Source organism: Diabrotica undecimpunctata, chromosome 2, assembly GCF_040954645.1.
Source record: "Diabrotica undecimpunctata isolate CICGRU chromosome 2, icDiaUnde3, whole genome shotgun sequence".
Lineage (NCBI taxonomy): Eukaryota > Metazoa > Arthropoda > Insecta > Coleoptera > Chrysomelidae > Diabrotica > Diabrotica undecimpunctata.
Genome location: NC_092804.1, coordinates 60,211,790 through 60,235,660, shown reverse-complemented (window position 1 = coordinate 60,235,660; position 23,871 = coordinate 60,211,790). Strand labels below are relative to the sequence as shown.

Genomic DNA, 23,871 nt, shown 5'->3' with positions numbered 1-23,871 from the left:
AAAATTAAAATTAATTAACAACTTCTACAAGCACGTCGACTAATCACCTTCAACCAACGACTAGTACTCTCTAATGTATGTCCGTCTATTCCACACTTAATCTTAGAATTTAAATTGTAAGCACTTGGTTTCAACCTTTTGTCACTACAGTAAAACCTCCCTTAACCAAAACCTTTTTAACCGAAACCTCGTTTAACCGAAACGGCTGAGTTTCAATAATTTCGACAATAAAAAGTAAATTTTTATCGCAAAATGTAAATAATTCCATTAGTTTCACTCACCGATTGATGCCTATGTGTGTTGGGAAATCAAAAAAACCAAGAGCTCTAAAAGATATTTCCGAAAAAGCACTTCCAGCTTTTTATAGAAGCCAAAAAAGCTTATGAATGTCGACCACTTTATTTTCAGAATGGTTCGAACATGAATTCGTCCTAAGTGTAAAATCCTTTTTAAAATCAAAAAACCTTCCCATCAAAACATTGTTGCTTGTTGATAATGGGCCAACTCACCCTCAAAATCTACAAAATGGTTACAATTGTCAGATTTTTGCCACCGAATGTCACGAACTTAATTCAGCCGTTAGACCAAGGAGTAATAGAGACATTTAAAAGACATTATAGAGGAACATTCTTAAGACATCTGTTATCACAGAAGACAAATGAATCCAAAAGTGTTGATTCTCAAATCTTTAACAATGAAACATATTGTTTATTGGTATGCTGAGTCGTGGGCCAAGATCAAATCTTCAAATGCTGAAACAAACTTTTTGATGGGATTTTGATTGACGATCCTGAAGAAGAAAATGGTAAAGAAACGACAGAAAAAATTAAAACTTTAATAAAAAATGTTGCCTATTACTCATTAGAAGACATTATATAGAATATACTTATCTTTAGAAAATCAGACTTGTCAAATATGTAAAAATACCAAGCATTTATCAAAAAACTGCACTAAAGCTACCTGTATCAGGCGAAACAACAGCAATACCTCAAAATACAGAAGCTGATGAGAACCCTATTGAAAATAGTATCAATTAGGTGACTAAAGAAATAACTAGTAATATCCAACGGAAGCAAACCCAACTGAACGAATAAACTGTGCAACATGAAACACTAAGCACAAAATTCCTAACTAACCAAATAGAAGCAGATCCAGTATCACAAAAACGAACAGTTACCGAGCGTTCTACACCGTCCCCAACTCCTTCATCAGAACATATTTTTTAACTATCAAAAAACAAAGAACTACATATTAGTATAATTAAAAAATAAAAGAGAACAGGTAACCTTCACTCGCCTCGTAATTGGCCAGACTCGGGTAATACATAACTTAACTACTAAAACGTGCTGATAAATTACCCGCTACATTACCTTTACCTTCAGCTATCATTCGCTCCATGCCTTCTCTTCTTCTAGTTATATGTCCAAAATATCTTAGTATATTTTGGTTGATATTTGTAATGAGTCTAGTTTTTATGTTAAGTTCTGCTAAAAATGAATTATTAAGCAGAGGTGGCGATATGAAATATCAATGCTCGAACAAGGCGTAATTTTGTGTTTTTTGTTGTCAGTGTTTTTCCAAATTTTTGTAAATTTTGCTGTTGCCGATCTGGCCATTATGATGCGTCGACGGATCTCGTCTTCACATCCTACACTGTTAGTAATAAGGAGCCTAAGTAATTAAATTGCCTGACCACTTCGTAACCTACTATGATTCTTATCTCTGTCTGGTTGTTTCTGATTCTATCGATGATCATCACTTTGGTTTTCTGAATATTTATTTTCAAACCATATTCCGTACTCACCGTGCCTAGCCTATTCATAATTTGTTCCAATTCTTCTGGTGATGACGCCAATATAACAGTGTCATCAGCATAACGTAGGTTTTTGATGTTTTTTCCTCCTATCGTTGCTCCACCTTGCCATTCCTCGAAATCTTGACGCATAATATGTTCACTATATATATATATATATATATATATATAAACTAAGGTACACTCGAAGAGTGGTGGGTTTATCGGTCAAAGTGGAGAAATAAAAGACAAAGACGATGGCTACTTCATCTATTTATTGAAGACGTTTCGCTTTCTGCTCAGAAAGCATCATCAGTTCATCTAAAAAGAACAATATGAAACCAAACATCCATAGAGAAGTTATAACCAAAGTGTGTTACCTTACAAAGACATGTAGCAGTCAGTGATGTAACTGTCAGTGATGTCACTGTAGGGTTAAATGGTGATCTTAACCACCTTTTCCTTTCACTGCTTGGTTTTTTAACGACAAGTTGTCAACCAAATTTATCACACTCTTTGAATATACCGCCTTATACATAGAGGTTGGTAGCTTGCCTTGCTGTTTATGTCATTGTGACTTCAAGGCCACTTCTACTCACGTTGTTGTGCGTGGGTGTCAAAACTTTTAAATTCATTTACCAACGAGCCTCAGTAAGCTAAAGACTGGTAACTTCATTTTTTTTTTCTTTATTACTATTAATCTTTAATAACTTATAATGTTACCTAAAGTTAAAATTAAAATATAATTTTTAAATAAATTTGTTGGAAGTGCAATCTAATGATCTTTCTAGTTCTTTACACTTTAAAATAAACCTTAATGTTTTTTTACTAAGTTTTTATAAAATTTTTTTTTATATATACATGTATTTTTATCACATGTTCTTTTGCTGTGCTAATTTTGTCAAATTGCAAACTTTACCTAGTTTCAATTAATTGTTATATACAACGTTAACTCTGAATGTCCAGCTTTGTAAGCTTTTTCATATTTTTTACATCACTGACTGCTACATGTCTTTGTAAGGTAACACACTTTGGTTATAACTTCTCTATGGATGTTTGGTTTCATATTGTTCTTTTTAGATGAACTGATGATGCTTTCTGAGCAGAAAGCGAAACGTCTTCAATAAATAGATGAAGTAGCCATCGTCTTTGTCTTTTATTTCTCCACTTTGACCGATAAACCCACCACTCTTCGAGTGTACCTTAGTTTATATTGGATTGACGGTCGTACTCCTTTTCTCGATATATATATATATATATATATATATATATATATATATATATATATATATATATATATATATATATATATAGATATATATATATATATATATATATATATATATTTATATATATATATATATATATATATATATATATATATATATTGAATAGAATAGGGGATATTATGCATCCCTATCGAACTCCAGATTTTAATTTAAAGTTTTTCGAAATCATATTATTAACTCTTACATTAGCAGTATTATTTACACATTGTTTTTGTAATAAATAGAGTAGATGTTCTGGAGTACCCATTTTTCTAAGTATATGCCACATTTTATCCCATTTTACGACATCGAAGGCCTTGGAATAGTCAACAAAGTATAAATATGTTTCTATGTTAAACTCTCGAGATTTTTCGATAATTTGACGAATATTAAGAATATGTTCTCTTGTTTCTCTACCTGAAACGAATCTGCATGGTTCTTGGATAATTTGTGGTAAGATAATTGATTTTAGTCTCATTGAAGGTTAGAAGTACTTTGTTCGCATGTGATATCAATGCTACTGTACGGTAATTAGTGCAATCTGTCGGTGAACCTTTTGATATATGGGAATAAACGTGAATTTTTCCTAGTCATTTGGCCACTTTCCCGTATTCCAGATCTCATTGCAAATTCTAAGCATTACCTCCGTCCCTAATTATCCCATTTCTTTCAGTGTTTCAGCTGTTATTCCTTCTGCTTTTTCTAAATTTTAACTTTTAAAATGCCGCCTCAATTTCGGATTTCAATATTTGAGATTCTGGTTCATAACTTATTTTCTCTGTATTACTGTCTGGGTCGTTGGATTTGTTATGGTATTTCCACTATTATCTTTGATGATCTGTGTCTGTGTTTGAATTCTCTTGCTAGATACTTGACTTTTGAGAAAAGTTCTCTAGATTCTTGGAGGTCAGCATGTTCCTCTAGATGTACACATATGTTTTTAATATAATTATTTTTGTCCCTTCTGCTTAATTGTTTTATAGTTATATTTATGGTGCATATCTATATGTCTTGTTGTTTTGAATTTGATGTGCAGTTTCTAAGTTTTCGTCTTTCTTCTACAAGATTGAGAGACTCTTCAGTCATCCAATGTTTTTTCCTAGCTGTTTTGTCTTTGAGATTAGTAATGTTGATCTGCTAATGCTTCTCTAAACTTTTGCGGGTGTTTTGGAATTATTGTTTGTCTTTTATTTGTGATTGTTTTACTGTCTTGTTTTACTGTCTTACTGTTTTACTGTCTTCACGTTGATTATTGAGCTCCTTTATCGTTTAGTGATAAGAGTATAATCTATTTGATTCTTGTATTGTCCTCCAGGTGAAGACCATGTTGATTATCTCCGCGGATGATGTTTAAACATTGTGTTTACTATACTAAGATCATATCGATGGCAAATTGAAGGAGCTGCTCACCTCGTTCATTTCGCTCGCCTAAGCCATGCTCACCTATCGTTCCTTTCCAATGGTCATCTATTTTAGTTTTTCCTATTTTTGCATTACAATCTCTTATTATCATCATTGGTTCTTTTTTGGGAATGTTAGAGATGGTTTCATGTATCAGGTGCTATGTTTCTTCTACCGCTTCGGATGTTGGCATATATACCTGTATAATATTCATTTTGACTGGTTTAGCATTTGGAGTTATTTAGATTATGCGATCATTTACTGGAAGGTATCCATGTACATATTTTGCCCAACGTTTTTCAATTAATATTGCTACGCCTTTTTGTCCTGATTTGTTAGCTCCTGACATGAAAACTTTATAGTGAGTGGCCTCCCAATGTCATTGGCCTTCCCAGTGTGTCTTAGATATCCTACAGATATCTATCTTCTCCTTGATTAGTTCGTTTTCAAATTAATACAATTTACCTGGCTGTAGCAGCCCCCTAACATTCCATGTTGCGATGCGGTGTTTTTTACGTAATGTTAAGTTTGATCTTCCAGTACCCCATTTCGCAGATATTGCCTAGTCGTCTACAATCATCTGTAATATATTCTATTATTAATTTCTAATTTTGTAACAGTATCCATACATGCTAATAACCCTGCGTGGTTGGTGCGTCATGCAATAAAAACAAAAAAGATTTAAATTAGATCGTAGGCGTTTTCTATCAATTTATATAAAACTAAAATTATAGACTCAACTAACTCTCCTTGTGATATTAAGACATTGTGGCAGATTTAAATCGATTCAGTTATTGAATGTCCTATAAGGTTTCCTCTACAAGGCAATATTTCAACCCTTGTCTCTTCTTTTAATAGAAAGGTTTGGTGGTTTGTTTATAGTTATAGTATAAAAGCTATTTTTATTCATTTCGCGAATTGAATATTGTATTGAAAAACAAGAACACTTTAATATTCAATATTTAATATAAATATATAATTTAAATATATAAAGTATTCAATATTTTTCAAAAATATATCGAATGACACTAAACACGATCTCCAAGCCACATAACTTTTAGATGGGAGGGAGCAAATTTGAAATCTTAAATGGGAACACCCTTTTTTTAATGCACATGGCGTTAGAATTGGAAAACGATTTATCGTGATACCCTAGGAAAATTAAAGGAAGAGTCTAATATCTCGAGAAATATACTTCCAAATGCAAAAGCAAAAGACACTTATTCAATTTGTTTTAAACATCTATCGAATTGTATCAAACACCACCCCTCACAACCACTCCCTGGGGTTGGGGATGGGGGTAACTTTGAAATCTTTAATATTAAACTCCATTTTTTTTATTGCAGATAAGGATTCTAAGTCAAAAAGTAAACTAGATTTACCCAATTTTTTTTTCAATTCGTGATAGATGGCGCTGTAATCACAGAAAAATATATACAGATGCAAGCTAATTGCCGTGGTACTGAATATAGTGTTTTAAAAATGTTTTTGAATCAATATCTGCAATAAAAAATTGGGTTTCCTAAATAAGATTTCAAAGTTGCACCACGTACCATCCCCAGATGGTGGTGGTGCGGGGTCGTGTTTAGTGCCATTCAATAGATTTTTGAAAAATAATAAACGCGTTTTTTGGTTTTGTATTTAGAAGTTTATTTCTCGAGATATTAAACTGTTTCCATAATTTTCCTAGGGTATCAGGATAAATCGTTTTTTCCGATCTTAACGCCAACTATCAATAATTCGAAATAAATTTTCCTTATAAAAGTTACTCGTCCGTCAACGGGTTGCTAGACTGAAGTGTCTGGCAATGAATGAAATAATTTTTAACAGTATTCTGAAGAAAATATGAAAAAATCACGCTTTATTATTAATGAATATAGGCTGGTATTTTACACACCTTTAGTTCCGTCTACCCGCCAAGCCAAAGATACACAAACTTCATGATGGTCCCATCTTTCGTACCTATATTGGGAGTATGCGCTGACAAATTTTCATCTTTTATAAAATAACATAGGTCTGACGTTCACGGGCTCTTAGGCTGTAAAGTTCTAATAGCTATCATGATTGCTGGCCTCCGTCATGGATATAGCACTTGAGTGTGTCTTTGTTGTATTTTTCTATATCAGTTTTTTCTATCTATATTTTGCAATATGCTTCCTTTCCTCTAGTTCCTCTAGACCTTGTTTCACTTATTTTTCTGTATACATAATTGATTAGCGGATTTACATTTTTTGTTTTTCGCTTAGGTATGTTTTTCTTGTATTCTTTATTCTTGTTAATATCTTTAAAATTATCAGTTACATATTGTTTACTTATTGTTTGTTCCCGTTTTCTTTTAAAATTATGGTTTTTAAGTTTGCTCTCAACAAGGTTAAATTGGCTCCTCATCTGGTGCACACATGTATTACATCATTAGAGATTAATGTATGCATGTATAATTAAAGTTTTAGTTAACTTAACAGCTATTCAGGGACAGTAGAATCTACCAACTCTGCTTACAACAAGAGGAGGGTAAATCTGTCATGCCTATTACTGGTGTATACTCTAGATCAGAAAAAAAATTGTGCTTTACTTATTACATATGAATCCTTCCGGTTGTAGGCTTTTTTTTTTCTATGTACCTTAAAAAGAGAATTCCTTTTTATCAAAAGCAACAATAATCAATTTTAAGATGCTCTTGCTCCTCAAGAAGATTTTTGTAATTTGTAAAAGCTGTAGTTACAGCTTAAATTATTTAAATTTATAAAATATTTAAATTATTTTAATGCATGGGATTTATTTCTTTTTTTATTTTAACTTAATCTTAATTTTAACACTATTCAAATTGGGAAGATGTGTAAGTAAAAATAGAATTTGTTTGTGTAGTATGAGAAAGTTATCTAAAATTTAAAAAATATGATTAGACACAATTGTAAGATTTCTTACAGAAGTCGATAGATGAACAATTGGCAGAATTATGACACTTCTATTAACACCTATATTAACTCAAATCTTTAATTTTTTAATATCTAGAATAAACAATAAAATAGAACTCTGCCCTAAGTATTAAATAATTATTATATTGTTATGTTTTTATTATTCTAATTTATTGTTTTTAATTATTACTGAAGATTCTATTTATAACACTTAGTTATAAAGTTTATTTAAAGTCTTTATTTGTACTAATTTATTTTACACCTATATAATTTATTATAATTCGTGCGTTACAATTTAAAACGCGGCGCGAATCTTCAGAAAACTAGCTGTCCTCCAAATAAAATGTCCCATTTATATAAAATGCCGTTATCTAGAAGGGTCTGGCAATGAGTCGATGACCTTCCCCATTCGAACGGGATCCCATCGAATAGACGAGAACGAAGGACTGGTCTTTTGGCGAATTTACTAGTAAAAGTCGGTCGACGGCTGAAACTGGTTTTTCAACTGAGCGCCGAAATAACTAGAACAGAAAAGATATTAGCAATGTGTTTACAGTTTTGAGTCATATGACACGTCATTATTTATCGTATCAATATTTAGAAACGCGGTTTTTTGCAGTCCTTACAGCCTTGCTAGTCTAACGCATTCCAAACGCAATTCACTCTGATTTACATTTTCATCCTTCCTCATATGTCTTCTTTTGTATCGCATTTGTGATTTCACATTCGAGGATCTTCTGGGTCTACTCCTAACTCTTTTAACAAGTGGTCTCCAATTCCAATTTATTTGAGGTAATATTTCGATTGCCATTCTTCTCATCTGCCCGTACCACACCACTTGTTTTTTCTCTAGTATTTCCATATGAGTTAGTGTTGTGTCTAATTTTATTATTTCCTTAATTGGGTCATTTCTAATTTGTTATTTTATAGTATACTTACAATACCTTCCCGAATACATCGTCTCAGTCACTTCGATCCTTTATTTCCGTTAGCATTCACACTTCAGCTCCATAAGTCACCATGCTTATAATAAATGTACTAAAAATGTATCTTTATCTGTTTTTGCATATACCGTCGTCCTACAATACTGGATGCAATTGTCTAATTACCGTTTTTCTTCTAAATGTCGTTTTCATGTAGTGTATCTGATGTATTGTTTCCTAATTTTACCCTCACATTTTCTTCTTCGCTCGTTTAGAACTTAGTCAATGTAAATTTTAAATAGAGCAAGTTACAACAATGATGTCTTAAATCTTTTGACACTGTAAATTTATCTTACAGTTTTTTTCCTAATTTTACTTTACTTTTGTTGTTTTTGTGTAGTTACCTGACCGCATTCTCATATATCGGAGATGTATTCATATCTTCCACTGCCTGCTATAATTGTTTAATTGACACGCTACCATACCCTTTTTTAAATCTATATCTGTAACATGACATGAAGTTCTGGTTCATATCCTATTGATTTTTCTGCTAGCTGTTTAATACAGAAAAAATGATCTCCATAATATCTGTCTGGTCTAAAATCACTTTGTTCCTATGATTGTATTAACTGTTCTTGCATTTTAATTTTTATTATAAAACCGTAAACTATATCCACTGAGAAAGTAAGATTTATGCTCCTGCAATTGTTATAATCTCTTTCTCTTCTTGTGTATAGAGCTTATGTAAGCAAATCTTTATAAATCAGGTGTATGAGCTCTATTCATACAGTCAATAAAACTGTTTATGAGTTTTTTATTGCACCTCCAGGAGCATTTTTAATTCGTTCAATGGGTATACCTCCGGGTCCTGGAAGTACTGAAATAAATATTATTATAAATAAAAATATCTTAATTTAATTATCTCTAATCTCTAATTATCATTTTCACCTTTTTCAGATATTTTGATCGTTTTGAGATGTGCTCCTCAGTGCAACATGTTCGAAATTGTTATCCCAAAGGTGACGGTATTTCAAACCAAGACCATATGCTAGCCAATCCTATACTTCGTACTTGGTAAGTATAAGAAATCTCAATGATATTGTCTTTATTGTTACTTGACCTATTAAACATTGATATTTTTGTAAATACGAATTTTAAAATTATAAAATATTACTTCAGCAACCTTATCAATAAATTAATTTGTCTTAGGCTGTAGTCTCGTGGCTCAGTATCTTTGTTGTTGTATTTTGCAAGTAAGAGAACCAAAAGAAATAATAAAAAATACGCATAAACGTCAAATGTTAATTTCATCTATATATTGTATCGAAAGTGAGATAAAAAAAATATCAAATTTAAAATTCATCAGTAAACTGTATCAACACAAAATTCATATACCTGCTATATAAAATAAATAAAATTTTCTAGCAGATCAAAATTATGACAAAATTATGAAATGGTAAACATCCAAAATCACACAGATCATATGTTCCCAACAAATTCACCAAACCAATTCACAAAACAATAACTTTCAACACACCTCTATCTGCTTATGACTGCCATTTGACAATTTTAAATCAAAATTTAATCTGCATATTGACAGGGTTTCGTCTTCTTAAAAACCCGCCTCTCCTAGTTTAAAGTACTCTCCTCTTTAGTCGCTGTTTGCACAAATAAATTATCTCTTATCGAAATAAAATATTGGCAATCAAACAATGCTTACAACTTTCCAAATCAGATGTCCTCTCAAAAAAACATCGACATCCTCGCCTCAGGTAATTTGTTGTATTTAATAAAAACTTACAATTTGTTTGATAATATCTGCTTTGCACTGCTTAGCTGATATTACAACAACTTAAGGACTTTTTCCACCATTCACTTTTCATCAAAACCGGCAAAAATACCAAAATTTATTTTTCTTCAATAACTTTACGAAGAAAATTAAAACAACCTTACTCTTCCAAATCTCTTATTGAACTCCATTTTAAAATTCTGTTTTTTTTTTAAACCAAACCTCTCGTTTTCTTTCATACCTGTTCCTAAAATCTCTTCCTTGACCAATCAACACACTACAATAAAAAAACATATTTTTCCCACTTTTTCTTTTGGCCTCTTCTTCTGTCTTCTCCCTTCGTTTTATTATACACAAAACATACTACCCGCTTCTGGTTTGACAACAAAATCTACATCATACACTTATTTGGAATAACCCAAGGTTAAACTAAATAAATATGTAAATAAAAACATAGACAGTAGAAACATTAGAATCATATCTAACGTCTATTGGAACCAAACAACAAAAGTGAAAGTTGAAAATGAACTGACCGAGGATATCCAGATTCGCCGTGGGGTTCGCCAAGGGTGTATTTTATCACCCTTGTTACTCAGTTTATACAGTAAAGCCATCTTAAAATTAGCGCTTGTTGAGGTCAGTGAGGGCTTTATAATAAACGGTGAGCCACTTGATAACATAAGATATGCTGATGATACCGTCCTTCTGGCAGGAACACTAGAAGAACTACACCTTGCTAAACAACTAAACATATATTGCAACGATTATGGACTAAAAATAAATATGAAGAAAACCAAGTTCATGGTATTTACAAAAGCACAAAACATCAATGTTAAGCTAGTACTAGATAATACAGAAATTGAACAAATATCTTCGTACAAATACCTTGGAGCGTGGATCACAGAAGATACTGATCAGACAAAAGAAATAAGATGCCGCATTGAAATTGTACCGTTTCAACTTAGAATGAAAAAACTTTTTTGTAATCGCGATATCAATATACCGCTCCGAATAAGAATGCTTCGATGTTATATTTTCTCTACCCTTTTGTATAGGGTTGAAGCCTGGACACTTAAAAAATCTAACATTAAAAACCTTAAAGCATTCGAAATGTGGTGTTACCGACATATTTTGAAAATATCATGGATAGATCGCAAAACAAAGGAACAAGTTATCTAACAAATAGGAAAACAACGCGAAGTTTTAAATTCCATAAAAATCATTAAACTTGAATACTTGGGGCACATCATAAGAGGTGAAAAATACGAACTACTAAGGAATATAATGAAGGGGAAAATCAAAGGCAGAAGAAGCGTAGGAAGACATAAAATCTCGTTGCTACGCATTCTCCGTGAATGATTTGGATGCATTTCAATTGAATTATTCAGGCGCGTAACCAACAAAATTATAATTGCCAGAATGTTTTCCAATCTCAGATAGGAGTGGAACTTGAAGAAGAAGATGTTGTTGCCAGCGGTCTTTCTCTTACTTATTCCTAAACAAATTATGCAGGTAAATTACCGTTAATCTTTCATCTGTCAAATGTTCAATCGGTCATTTACCATTAACATTATATACATTTCTGGCTCAAGGCTTTCAAACTCAAAATATTGTGTTTATAATTCTACAAATCACAATAAATCTACGCAGTTACAGATGCGGATCTGAGTTAATTAATTAAGAGCATATTTTTATTATAGGCATCGTATTTACGTAATGCCGCAGTATTAACTTTCAGTACAACAATTATTTTCAAAAGTTTGATTATTTTTTGTTTTCCTATGTTGCATTTTAAATGGTTTAATTATCTGTAATTTAGTCTATATTATAGAGTGGGACTTTATAATTTCTAAATATGGTCCCTCTAAATATAATGTCGAATGCCACAAAAAGTATCTACTTTTTGGATGCCAAAAACATTTATTTTAAAACATAATGACGGTATTAGATTTTTGTTTCGATACAGGGCAGCGGCAAGCCGCTTATACGTATTTCGACCTCTTTAGGTCTGCTCAGAGCGGTATAGCCACTGCTCTAAATCAAAACAAAATCTATCCCGTCCTAAACCAATAGCTATCAAAATAACTATTTACGGACGTAACTACGCCATCTAAAAACAAAAAGAGAAATCAAACGATTTCTACCTGGCGAAACCGAATTCAAATTTTTACCACTGTGCCTTCTAAAACTTGCAAAGCAAACAGCTTGATAAATTACTCGGCAAGGGAATCTAAAAATTGCATTTCACCTGCCGTTCATCATGGTCAAAATTCGTAGTGAATTCAGTTTCTAGTAATCCAAACGGAGTAAAGTAATGTTTTATTTATTTGGATCGTTTTGTAACATTTTCCCATCATTATGTCTGCAAATTCTGCACTTCTATCGAAATCATCATCTAACAACTCCTAAATTAATCTTATTTTGTATGAATGGAATTTATTTTCAAGTAAAATTTTCATTACGGACGTTTGTAAAGCCTCAAGTTACCTGGAGATTTATCTATGTAGTACTTAATCGTCTTTTAACAGAACACAAACATCTAAAGTTTTGTTTTCGGTTGATGCAGTTTTTTTTGCGCTCTGATCTCGATCAATCCTTTACTGAATCAGTTTCGTTAAATTTTTTTACTAATTTACTGACAGTAGATGTTATTATGCGAGTTCGGTTAGGATATAAATTATTAAGGATATTACACTTTTCTTGTTGACTTCTACGCATGTCTACGTATGTCTACGCATATTACAATATCCTACTATCAATAAAATCTCATTTTGTTCTTTTTCAGATATACAGTCCATTATGACTTTAACTAGACACTAACAATACTAATTTATTATTGTAACCAAATTTGTTATTGTAACAATCATAGCCAATGATTGACAATAATACAAATATCTCAATAATATCGGCCGCATCAGAAGACCCTTACGCATCAAAATCTATAAAGATCGTGCTAGCCATTTCCTAGATAATTAAGGAGTTCTATATTTAAAACTAGAGGAAATACAGCAATTGCATCATAAACACGATTCATTTAATATGCACAAAGAAGTTAAAGAAGCCACAGGCTTATACAAACCTAGAAGAGTTGGGTGTTTGTCAGATAACCAAGGCAAACCACTGTTAACTGTGGAAGAAAAACTCGACACTTGGAAGAATTATGTGGAAGTAACTTTTGCAGATGAAAGGCAGAATACCATTGAAGACACTGAGTGCCAAACAGGACCCCAGATTACCATTGAAGAAGTCACGTCAGCTATTAAAAGAACTAAAGATGGTAAAGCGGTACGGCCCGACGAGTTTTGTGCAGAATTCCTAAAACTTATGGATGAATAGGGAATAAAATGGATAACAACTGTATTCAACAACATATACGTAACTGGAAAAATACCCCAAAGCTGGTTAAAGTCGACCTTCGTGACCATACCAAAAAAAGTAAATGCCAAGACATGCGAAGACTACAGAACAATTAGCCTAATGAGCCACTTACTTAAGACGTTCTTGAAAGTGATACACGGCAGAATATAATAAAAAATGCGAAGAACAAGTATCATGGACGCAGTTTGGATTCCGCGATTCCTTAGGCACCCGAGAGGCTCTATTCGCTTTCCAAGTGCTTATACAAAGATGCAGGGATGTTAACTGTGATGTGTATACTTGTTTTATCGACTACAGAAAGGCATTTGATAGAGTATAGCATGATAAACTTATAAACATCTTGAAAGAAGTGGGTTTAGATGATAGGGACTTAAGAATCATCTATAATTTATATTACAACCAAACAGCCAATATTAAAGTGGATGACCAATTGACAGAGGCAGTCTCCATAGATAGAGGAGTGAGGCAAGGATGCATTCTATCCCCGGTGTTATTTAATATATACTCTGAATATATCTTCGAGCAAGCGCTAAGCGAACTACAAGAAGGCGTATTAGTCAACGGAATACGTCTAAACAACATTAGATATGCCGACGACGCAGTAGTTTTTGCAGATAGTCTGGACGGTTTGCAAAGAATATTGTCGCGTATATCAGATATAAGTAGAGAACACGGACTTGATCTTAATACAAAGAAAACAAAGTACATGGTAATCAGTAAGCGCGAAATATTAAATACACAGCTTTTGGTTAACCAACATCCAATTGACAGAGTGGACAGCTACACATACCTTGGTACCAACATTAACAGCCAATGGGATCACTCCAGTGAAATAAAACAACGCATAGGAAAAGCGAGATCGGCGTTCATAATTATGAAGTCTCTTTTCAGAAGTCACGATTTACCACTTGCTACCAAAATCTCTCTCTCTAGATGCTATGTATTTTCTACGTTATTATACGGAGTAGAGGCCTGGATACTTTCCGAAGCTTCTTTAAGAAAACTCGAGGCATTCGAGATGTGGTGTTACAGACGTATTTTAAGAATTTCATGGGTGGATCGTGTGACTAATGTTGAGGTCCTACGTAGAATTGGCAAGGAATGCGAGATTATTAACACCATCAAAGAGCGCAAACTAGAATATCTTGGCCATGTTATAAGGAATGAACAGAGATACGGCTTGTTGCAACTCATTCTTCAGGGCAAGGTATTTGGAAAGAGAGGACCAGGAATAAGAAGAATATCTTGGCTTCAAAACCTGAGAAAGTGGTTTAATACATCGACAAACGGACTATTTAGAATAGCAGCAAGCAAAGTTAGAATAGCCATGTTGATTGCCAACATCCGGAACGGATAGGCATCGTAAGAAGAAGAAGATACTTAAAACTCACTCTGTAGTTGGAGAATACAGAGAAAAACAAAAGCATTACTATTTAAGTATAAAAAATGCCCTCATTTCTGTTTTTTAAAAAGGTTTGTACTGCTTTTCAACGGATTCTACAGTGATTTTAAATCGCGACATTTTTACACTCCAATATCACTATTATTTCGCTCATTCAATTTTTGAAAATAAAGATTTTTATTTCAAATAATTTTTGAAAATTTTCGCAAAAAGACATACTTACCATCGTTCCAGGTAGCAGCACTTTTTTTCAGCTTTAATTACTAAAGAACAGAAAAACATTCTCCCAAGAGTGTGCTCTCAAATTTCAAAATAAATGTTTTTGGCATCAAGTGAATATTTTCTGTGGAATTCGACATATTCATACATGTACATATTAAATTTCTTATTGTATATTATTAAATTTTCGTGTTTTGTTCATGAAAAACTGTAGATTTCTTTTCAGCGTCTGGTTGATGGGTGCTATTGGCTGTACAGGAAATCTTATAGTTTTATGGTGTCGACGATTTGCACCCACTACCAACGCTGTCCATTCGCTATATCTTAGAAATTTAGCATTATCGGACCTGCTTATGGGAGTATACCTATTTATTATCGCAACTGAAGATCAACATTATCGAGGAGTGTATCTAAGCTACCAGTATATTTGGCGACATAGTTATATTTGTAAACTATGTGGTAAGTTACATGTTTATTTTGAAATAATTTGATATTTTTTACCAAATTAGTCTAATAATTAAAATTTATTTATTTTAAATAGGTGCTGACATCTCAACTATAAAATAGACACAGATTTTTATTTCATTTATAGACAAATTTATTAAATCAAAATCATTTGCAAGACTTCTTGAGAGTGATAAAATTTATATGATTGGCTTTGGTGTCATTTTGATATAATATCCATGCATTTACAATACACACCTCTAAGAGCCAGGTAACTATGGACAAATATCATCTTTTAGTACGACTTGGACCTCTGTAAAGATCCTATATAGAGTTAACTTTATCCACTCCACACATGTGTTTATCGTATTAAGTGATTAGATTTGAGCATGTCACATTTTTTTTTTTTTTTTATTTAACATCCAATGTTTATTGCAATCTGTCTCATTATAAACAATAAGCAATATGTATAATATATGTACAATAACATAGTGGGAAGCTGCCCAGTGGCGAGCACCCAGGTAAAAGATAACATAAATATAATCTATGATATATCAGCTAATTTGAACTTAACAAACAGAGTTTAATACAGGTAAACATCACTGACACACATATGAGAATTACAAGGCAAAAACACAAATTAAGGAAAGATTTAGAAAACACCTGAATAGAAACTTGTTATTTCACCGCACCATGACACTATGTTCTATTTTTCCTGATTTACTAGAGGTCCAAAGGGTCTGGTCGTTTTAATCTTCTTACGTGTGAAATGTTGAGCAGATCCGTGGCCAGCGGATTTGGATGGCAGGATAGTCTGTTCTTGTATACAGAGTTTACAGCAGATATTGCTTCGCAAACTGTTTGTAGCTGTAAATCGTGATGTAATCTGTGGTTCGTGATATACCAAGGGGCATTACAGATCTGGCGCAGTACTTTCGATTGGAAACGTTGAAGTTTTTGTATGTTGGTATTACTTGCTGTACCCCAGATTTGTGCTGCATATTGCCATACCGGTTTTAAAATACATTTATATATCAGAAGTTTGTTCTCCAGGCTAAGATTTGATTTTCGACTCATGTACCAATACATTTTCCTGTAGATTAAGCTGAGTTGAAGGCGTTTCTTCCAGATGTGGATGCCCCAATTAAGTTTGCTATCCAAATGGATTCCTAAGTATTTAACGACGTTATTAACTGGTAGTGGAGTGTTGTTTATAGAAACTGGTGGCGCGACACCTTTTTTTAAAGTAAACGTTATTTGTGTTGATTTTAAACTGTTAACTTGGACTCGCCACAGCTTAAGTCAGCTCTCTAGTTTAAGTAGGTGATTTTGTAATACCTGGGCTGCTTCAGTTGCTGTAGAATTTGAAGCCATGATAACTGTGTCATCGGCATATGTAGCGATTGTTGTATTGGTCGTCGTTGGGAGATCTGATGTGAATATTAAGTAGAGGGTGGGTCCTAGTATGCTTCCTTGTGGAACTCCGGAACAAATTGGAAACAGGTTAGTGATTTCCCCACCTCTTTTGACTTGAAAGAATCGATCTGTCAGGTAGGATCTTAAAAGTGAACTTATGGGATGAGGAAATATAGATTTAATTTTGGAGATAAGACCTACATGCCAAACTTTGTCGAATGCTTGAGAGACATCTAGAAATGCAGCAGTACAGTAATTTTTTTGTTCAAGCGAATTTCTGATAGTCTTTACCACCCTATGAATTTGTTCGATAGTACCATGTTGTTTCCTAAACCCAAACTAAGCTACCAGTATATTTGGCGACATAGTTATATTTGTAAACTATGTGGTAAGTTACATGTTTATTTTGAAATAATTTGATATTTTTTACCAAATTAGTCTAATAATTAAAATTTATTTATTTTAAATAGGTGCTGACATCTCAACTATAAAATAGACACAGATTTTTATTTCATTTATAGACAAATTTATTAAATCAAAATCATTTGCAAGACTTCTTGAGAGTGATAAAATTTATATGATTGGCTTTGGTGTCATTTTGATATAATATCCATGCATTTACAATACACACCTCTAAGAGCCAGGTAACTATGGACAAATATCATCTTTTAGTACGACTTGGACCTCTGTAAAGATCCTATATAGAGTTAACTTTATCCACTCCACACATGTGTTTATCGTATTAAGTGATTAGATTTGAGCATGTCACATAATTTACTTTTTTTTGTACTTTAGAATATCTTTGTAAGTGGTTGACTGTCTCAATCCCACAACCAGTACTAGCCAGAAGTACATCTCAAACTGCAAAATCAATTGTCACAAGAAATCAATGAATTCTGGGGGACATCTAATGTTTTACATAGTGCAATGACTGAAGATGCACCGACACCCAGGGATTGTTCTCTTTCAGAAATATGATTAATAGTTGCCTGTAATTGTAAAAACGTCGAAGCTTCTTGGTAAGGAATAAAATCGGCAATATATCCTGAAACACTTGCCGTTACAAAAAAATTGTAACCCCATTTATGAGGCTTATTTTGTATGTATTGTCGTAAATTTCCACTGTATGTACCTTTATATGCAATCATAGCCTCATCTATGGAATATTGGTTTTCAAACGATTACTTATACAACAATTTGTAGAAGCATGATCTAAAAGGGAACGAATTTTGAAGTAGCGGTCTTTCGTTTCTGAAGTCACTTCTAAATTATCGTTAAAATGGATCAATGTTCTCAGTTTTTGAAATTTTTTTAGGGACAAACATCAGCAACACAAGAAATTCTGAAAGAAATGGCCCAATAATCTTTTATTGCATGCAGCTGTGTGACCCCCATATAAATCCAAATGGATAAAAAGTCTATTATTTCGGAAGTGTTATTGTTGACACTTAACCCAGTTTTTTGCATACTGTATAAATTCGTTTCGTAGACAATATTCTTTATTAGATTTAGTAAAAAAATCCTCCAAAAATTCTGAAGAAGCAAGTATTATTGTCTATAGGTGGATTTTAAAACGAAATGGTTTTTATGTTACTTTCAGACCAGTTATAATATGCTGACTTCACTACTTTTATAAGTTTTCTTGACGGTTCTTCATGCTCGCCTTCTTCATTCGTTTGATTACGCTCTTCTTTAGATAGCAGTGGATGATAATGAGGTCATCATTTTCACCTGAGTCTGCGATTAGGGTTGACAGGAATATATATATATATATATATATATATATATATATATATATATATATATATATATATATATATATATAGGTATATATATATATATATATAAATATATATATATATATATATAAACTGTATTATAAACTTGCAATTTGTACTATCCGCGGAAATCTTTCAGAATATATATATACACTATATACACTTTTTTAGGATTTTTAAGTACTCTCTCATGCGAGTCATCTGTCCTCATTCTAACTCTAGTAACTTGGGACAGATTTGTATCAGTAACACAGCCATTGTTAAGGAAACAACCATCTAAGAAGATCGCAGCTGTCACTCTAATCGCGCTTTGGAGTTTTGCTACGATCGTGTCACTAATACCGCTAAGCGATTTTACAAGCAACTACTTTGGAGACGAATTCTACGGCAACAATGGAGTCTGTCTGTCACTACATATTCATGAACCGTACTCAATGGTAAGATACAGTCATATATTTTCTAAAGTTGTAAATATTTTTATGAATAAAACGTTTTATTTTAATTTCTTTATATTAATTTAAACGCAATTTAAAAGCAATTTATGAATTAAGTATATAGTTAGAATGCCTATCGGCAAAAAAGTTTATGATGGATGCTCTTTGGATATCGCTTCATTAGACCGAGTTTGACACGATTTCCCTCTTAGACATTTATGATTCTGGGGCGTTTTCCCTCTAATTGTCCCGAAACATTTCACACGTCTGACAGGAAAATCGGAAAACACGTTCCATCAGACAATATATTCTTTTTATTAAATAGCTTAAAAAATTATAAGAAAAACACAAAAATAAAACACTGATGATAAATATAGGTACGTCAGTCAACGCGTCTGACGACTCCCACGTGTCAGAAAAACTACTGTGACAAAAGTCATAGAAAACCAGCTAGTTTTTTAATATACTTTCATTAACAGCATCCAAAACAACGTATCATAGTGTTCCGACGGGTGAAATGTTTCGAGAAAATTAAAGGCAAAACGCTCCAAAACCAAAAATGTCTAAGAAGGAAATCGTGTCAAACTCACAGGGCCGGCGATAACGGGTCTGCAAAGGGATGCACTGCAGGCGGGCGCCACTGTGTGGGGACGCCGAAATGTGCTTTTTTCCTGCTAGTTTTATACAAAATAGTAAATTAGGAAAATTAATTTTTTAAATGAGGTTTCAATTCCAATCATAATACGGTAATCTGTGTTTGTTATTTTTACAACCCACACACGTATACAGGGTGGTCCTTAAGTAATTGTACAAACGAAAACCGTAAATTCTACACTTTAAAATATTACGATTTAAGCCAACTTGCTTTAATAAAATGTTGATATTAAGAAAGATACAGAGTGTTAAAGTAGAAATTTTAAATTCTATTTTTCGCTATAACTTTTATGTTTGTAAATATTTTTGGACAAAAATTTATATTTAAATGCTTTAAAGCAGGATAAATTATAATTTTATACAAACTTTAATGTAACTGATAGAGGGCGCCACATATGCCACATGTGTGGCATAGATTTGCGCTTAACTTTTTTGCTCTTAACGTTAGCTCTATTTGTGTTAGAAAATATTAAAGATACATTATTTTTACAAGGAAAAGGTATACCTGTTGATAACCTCAAAATTTAACCGTTTTCGAGATATTCGCATTTTATAAGTCAGCTGCATAATAATTCTTAGTTGTAATATTTGTGCGGTGAAGCACTGAATACCTGTAGATAACCATAATTTACAGTTTATTCTTATTACAACAACTCAAAGATGATAATGTAACATTTCAAAATTTTTGTTATGGCTGCTAAATGTCTCATGAAAATATTTTTCATCTTCTTCTTTAGGTGCCGTATCCATATTCAGACGTTGGCCGTCATCATGTTTACATTTTCCCTTTTATATCGCTTCTTAAGTTTCTATACCTACTGGAGTTGTATTACTTTTTCCCTATTGTAAAATGCTGAAAACACAAAATATGTGGTTTATGTAAGATAGTACACCACCACATTCTAGAGAGAAGGCAGTGAGAACATACTTAAATATAACTGTTCTGAACGTTGGATTTAACGTGGCAGTCATATTTCTTTGCAATGTGGTGAGATATTGATATCATTATTTATAATTATAATATATAATTATTTAATTTATAAAAAATCTCAAAAGAATACTTATCATTCATTACGTAAATTATTTAACCATTTTTATTACAACAAATAGAAACTAAAGCCCAGGTATTGAATAACACATACGTGTCTTGTTTCATAATACTTTTGCTACCAATATAACCTTAAAAACTCAGCATTTTTACAAAAATATCATCGTTGGCCTAATAACCGATATTGTTATAAATATAATAAACAAACAGGTAATTTAGTTCAGCATAATAATAGTTCGTTAGTTAATCATAATAGACCATTTGTTCGAGATGTAATTATAGTGACTCGTAAGCTGTAACGTAATCATATGAATAAGTAATGACATCTATAGGTTATTCCGTGTTTATATAAGTAACCAATGAATCAAATACATCACAGTTTAACCTCTGCCACACATAAGATGTAGTTCCATAATATACCATAAGGTTTGGATATGTATCCAAAAGAATATATTCATCCATTATACATTATAGCCACCACGTAGCCCAGAATTTAATCCGCTTGATTTTGGTGTATGGGGCGTATTAAAACAACGTGTCTATAAGAATCCCATAAACATTCGCAACAAACTATGGGAAGAAATAAATACCGCAGCAGTTTCTTTAGAACCAATGATGCTATTTAACATGAGACGATCTTTTATGTAATATATTGACAAATGAATTAAAGAAAATAGTGGACAGCTAAACTAAATAACATAACAAAAAGTTATGTTATTTAGTTTAACTATTTCTTAATTTGGTTTGTAAACAAAATGTTTTGATTATGACTTTAATTTAACATAAAACGTAAAATGTTTTATGTAAAATCCCTATTATTCTGTTTTTGTCAAATCCTATTATTAATTATCCTGCTGATATATTTATTTTATTTATTATTTCGTTAACTATTGACTTTAGTTAAAGGTAATTTATACCAAAATTTAGATTTATTAATGTTTTTGTCTATTTTTCCTTCGTTGCTTGGAGTAATTGCCTTAAATCAGAATTATGCAGCTGATTTGTAAAATGCGATTATCACGAAAACTGTTAAGTTTTGAAGTTATTAAGAAGTATACCTTTTTTTTGTTAAAATAATGTATCCTTAATATTTTTTATCAAAAATACAGGTAACTCAAACAGCAAAAAAGTTAAGTGCAAATTTATGCCACATATGTGGCATATGTGGCGCCCTCTATCAGCTACATCAAAGTGTGCATCAAATTATAATTTCTGATATTTAAAAGTAACCAGTTGTAAATTTTTATGCATAAATCTTTACAAACATGAAAGTTATAGCGAAAAATAGAATTTTAAATTTGCACTTTAACACCCTGTATCTTTCTTAATATCAACATTTTATTAAAGCAACTTGGCTTAAATCGTAATATTTTAAAGTGTAGAATTTACGGTTTTCGTTTGTACAATTACTTAAGGACCACCCTGTATACAAAAATAAACAACACAGAATTCCTACCCTATAGTATTATAATAGAATTTATTGGTTAATATAATATGTTTCAAAAAACAAATTTTACACTTATTTGAAATACTTTGTTTAGTTTCATCTAATTTCTTTAAAGTTGTTTAAAGGTTTTATGATAGCAGTTAGTAGCGTAAATAAATAAATTGTAGAAAAATGAACATTTTACACAAAATTTAGTTGATCATGAGCTTTGTTAATTCAGTATTCTATGTGTTTTTTTTTAATATGAACAGTTTGTCAGCTTACTGTACAGTTAAAAGAATATTATCTAGTGTTGCATTCAGTTAACATAAAACGGTTGCCAAAAGATTAAATAAATAAAATTATCTAATTAAAAAAAAAACGAAGATCGCCTATGGTTGTTTTCCAGCCGGCACCTTATAACCTAGTACCGGGGTTGCTCGCTAATGGACTACCTAAGTCTGACGTCACAATGGGCGGGGCTTACAAAACCTTTCCAAACAAATCTGTTTTACGTGTATTTCTCAAATTAAGCAAACAGGATATTTTTTAAATTGTTAGTTTCAGAACACATACCATAAATCCATAACCCCAATAGTTTTATCAACTATTGAGGCTCCCGGTAAGGGTCTAAAATAAATATTTATTTGAAAATATATAAGAGAAAAGGAATTTTCAGACTTACCTCGTCAAGAGACCACTAATACAAAATTTTCGTCCTGTTGGACGTACAAAGAGAAAAAGGGAGATAAATGGCGAAGAGTTTACCAACGCTCTAATTTTGAGGCGGCCAAGGCCGGATCCATTAGGACTACAGTTTGGTTCTTGGAGTAGGTTAGATGCTTCCGCGCCCGGTGGATAGATGACGTGAGCAACATTATTTTGAATATTTACTCGGACTTATAATAATAAATTTTTTGAAACGATTACAAGCTAACCGAGTTATGAGTAAAAAAACAATCACATATTTTAGGAGATATCAAAACGCATATTGTGGAGCATTGTAAGATACACATAGTATGTTATTAAGGCACAGACATACTTTCAGACATGCAAACAAACTAATAAGGGGTTTGTTATTAATTATTAGAAATAAAATAAATTCATAACATTTTTATTAAAAAATTATTGTATTTATAGTTTTAATTAAAAAAAATACTACTATTCAAATTTCTTTACAAAAAGTGGTTTTTATAAGGATAGAAATTATGTGGTAAAAAGTTAAAACAGTACGGAAATCTAAATTTATTGTCACAATATAAGTAATTAAATAATTCAAAATTGCTTAAATTTACAATTATATGATGTTTTTCTCAAAGGGGTAGTTTTCTAATCTAAAAACTAAAAAGCAACCAACGGAACAATTTCAGTGGAGGGTAAGTATAACTTAAATTCAAACTTTTATGCAAATCAGTGGAGACAAGGTATTCAATGACATTGTTTTGATTATAACTATTCTAGGAGGTGAGATTTAGGGGTTAAACTCTGATAAAACCTTAAATTATGTTGTTTAATGTTAATAACGGAGAAGAAACAGATCACATAAAAATACTACGCGGAGTTAGACAGGGATGTATTCTATCG

The 23,871-nt window shown here is 32.1% G+C and overlaps 1 protein-coding gene across 2 annotated transcripts in view; it reads left to right on the top strand.

Annotated features, from left to right (window-relative positions):
• Lgr4 (Leucine-rich repeat-containing G protein-coupled receptor 4) overlaps positions 1-23,871 on the top strand; it is an 832,616-nt gene that overhangs the window by 772,146 nt on the left and 36,599 nt on the right. For both annotated transcript variants that reach the window (XM_072523012.1, XM_072523013.1), the window contains 3 exons: positions 9,257-9,373; positions 15,314-15,546; positions 18,897-19,162. In XM_072523012.1, the coding sequence (XP_072379113.1) occupies positions 9,257-9,373; positions 15,314-15,546; positions 18,897-19,162 (616 nt within the window). The remainder of the gene's footprint in view (positions 1-9,256; positions 9,374-15,313; positions 15,547-18,896; positions 19,163-23,871) is intronic.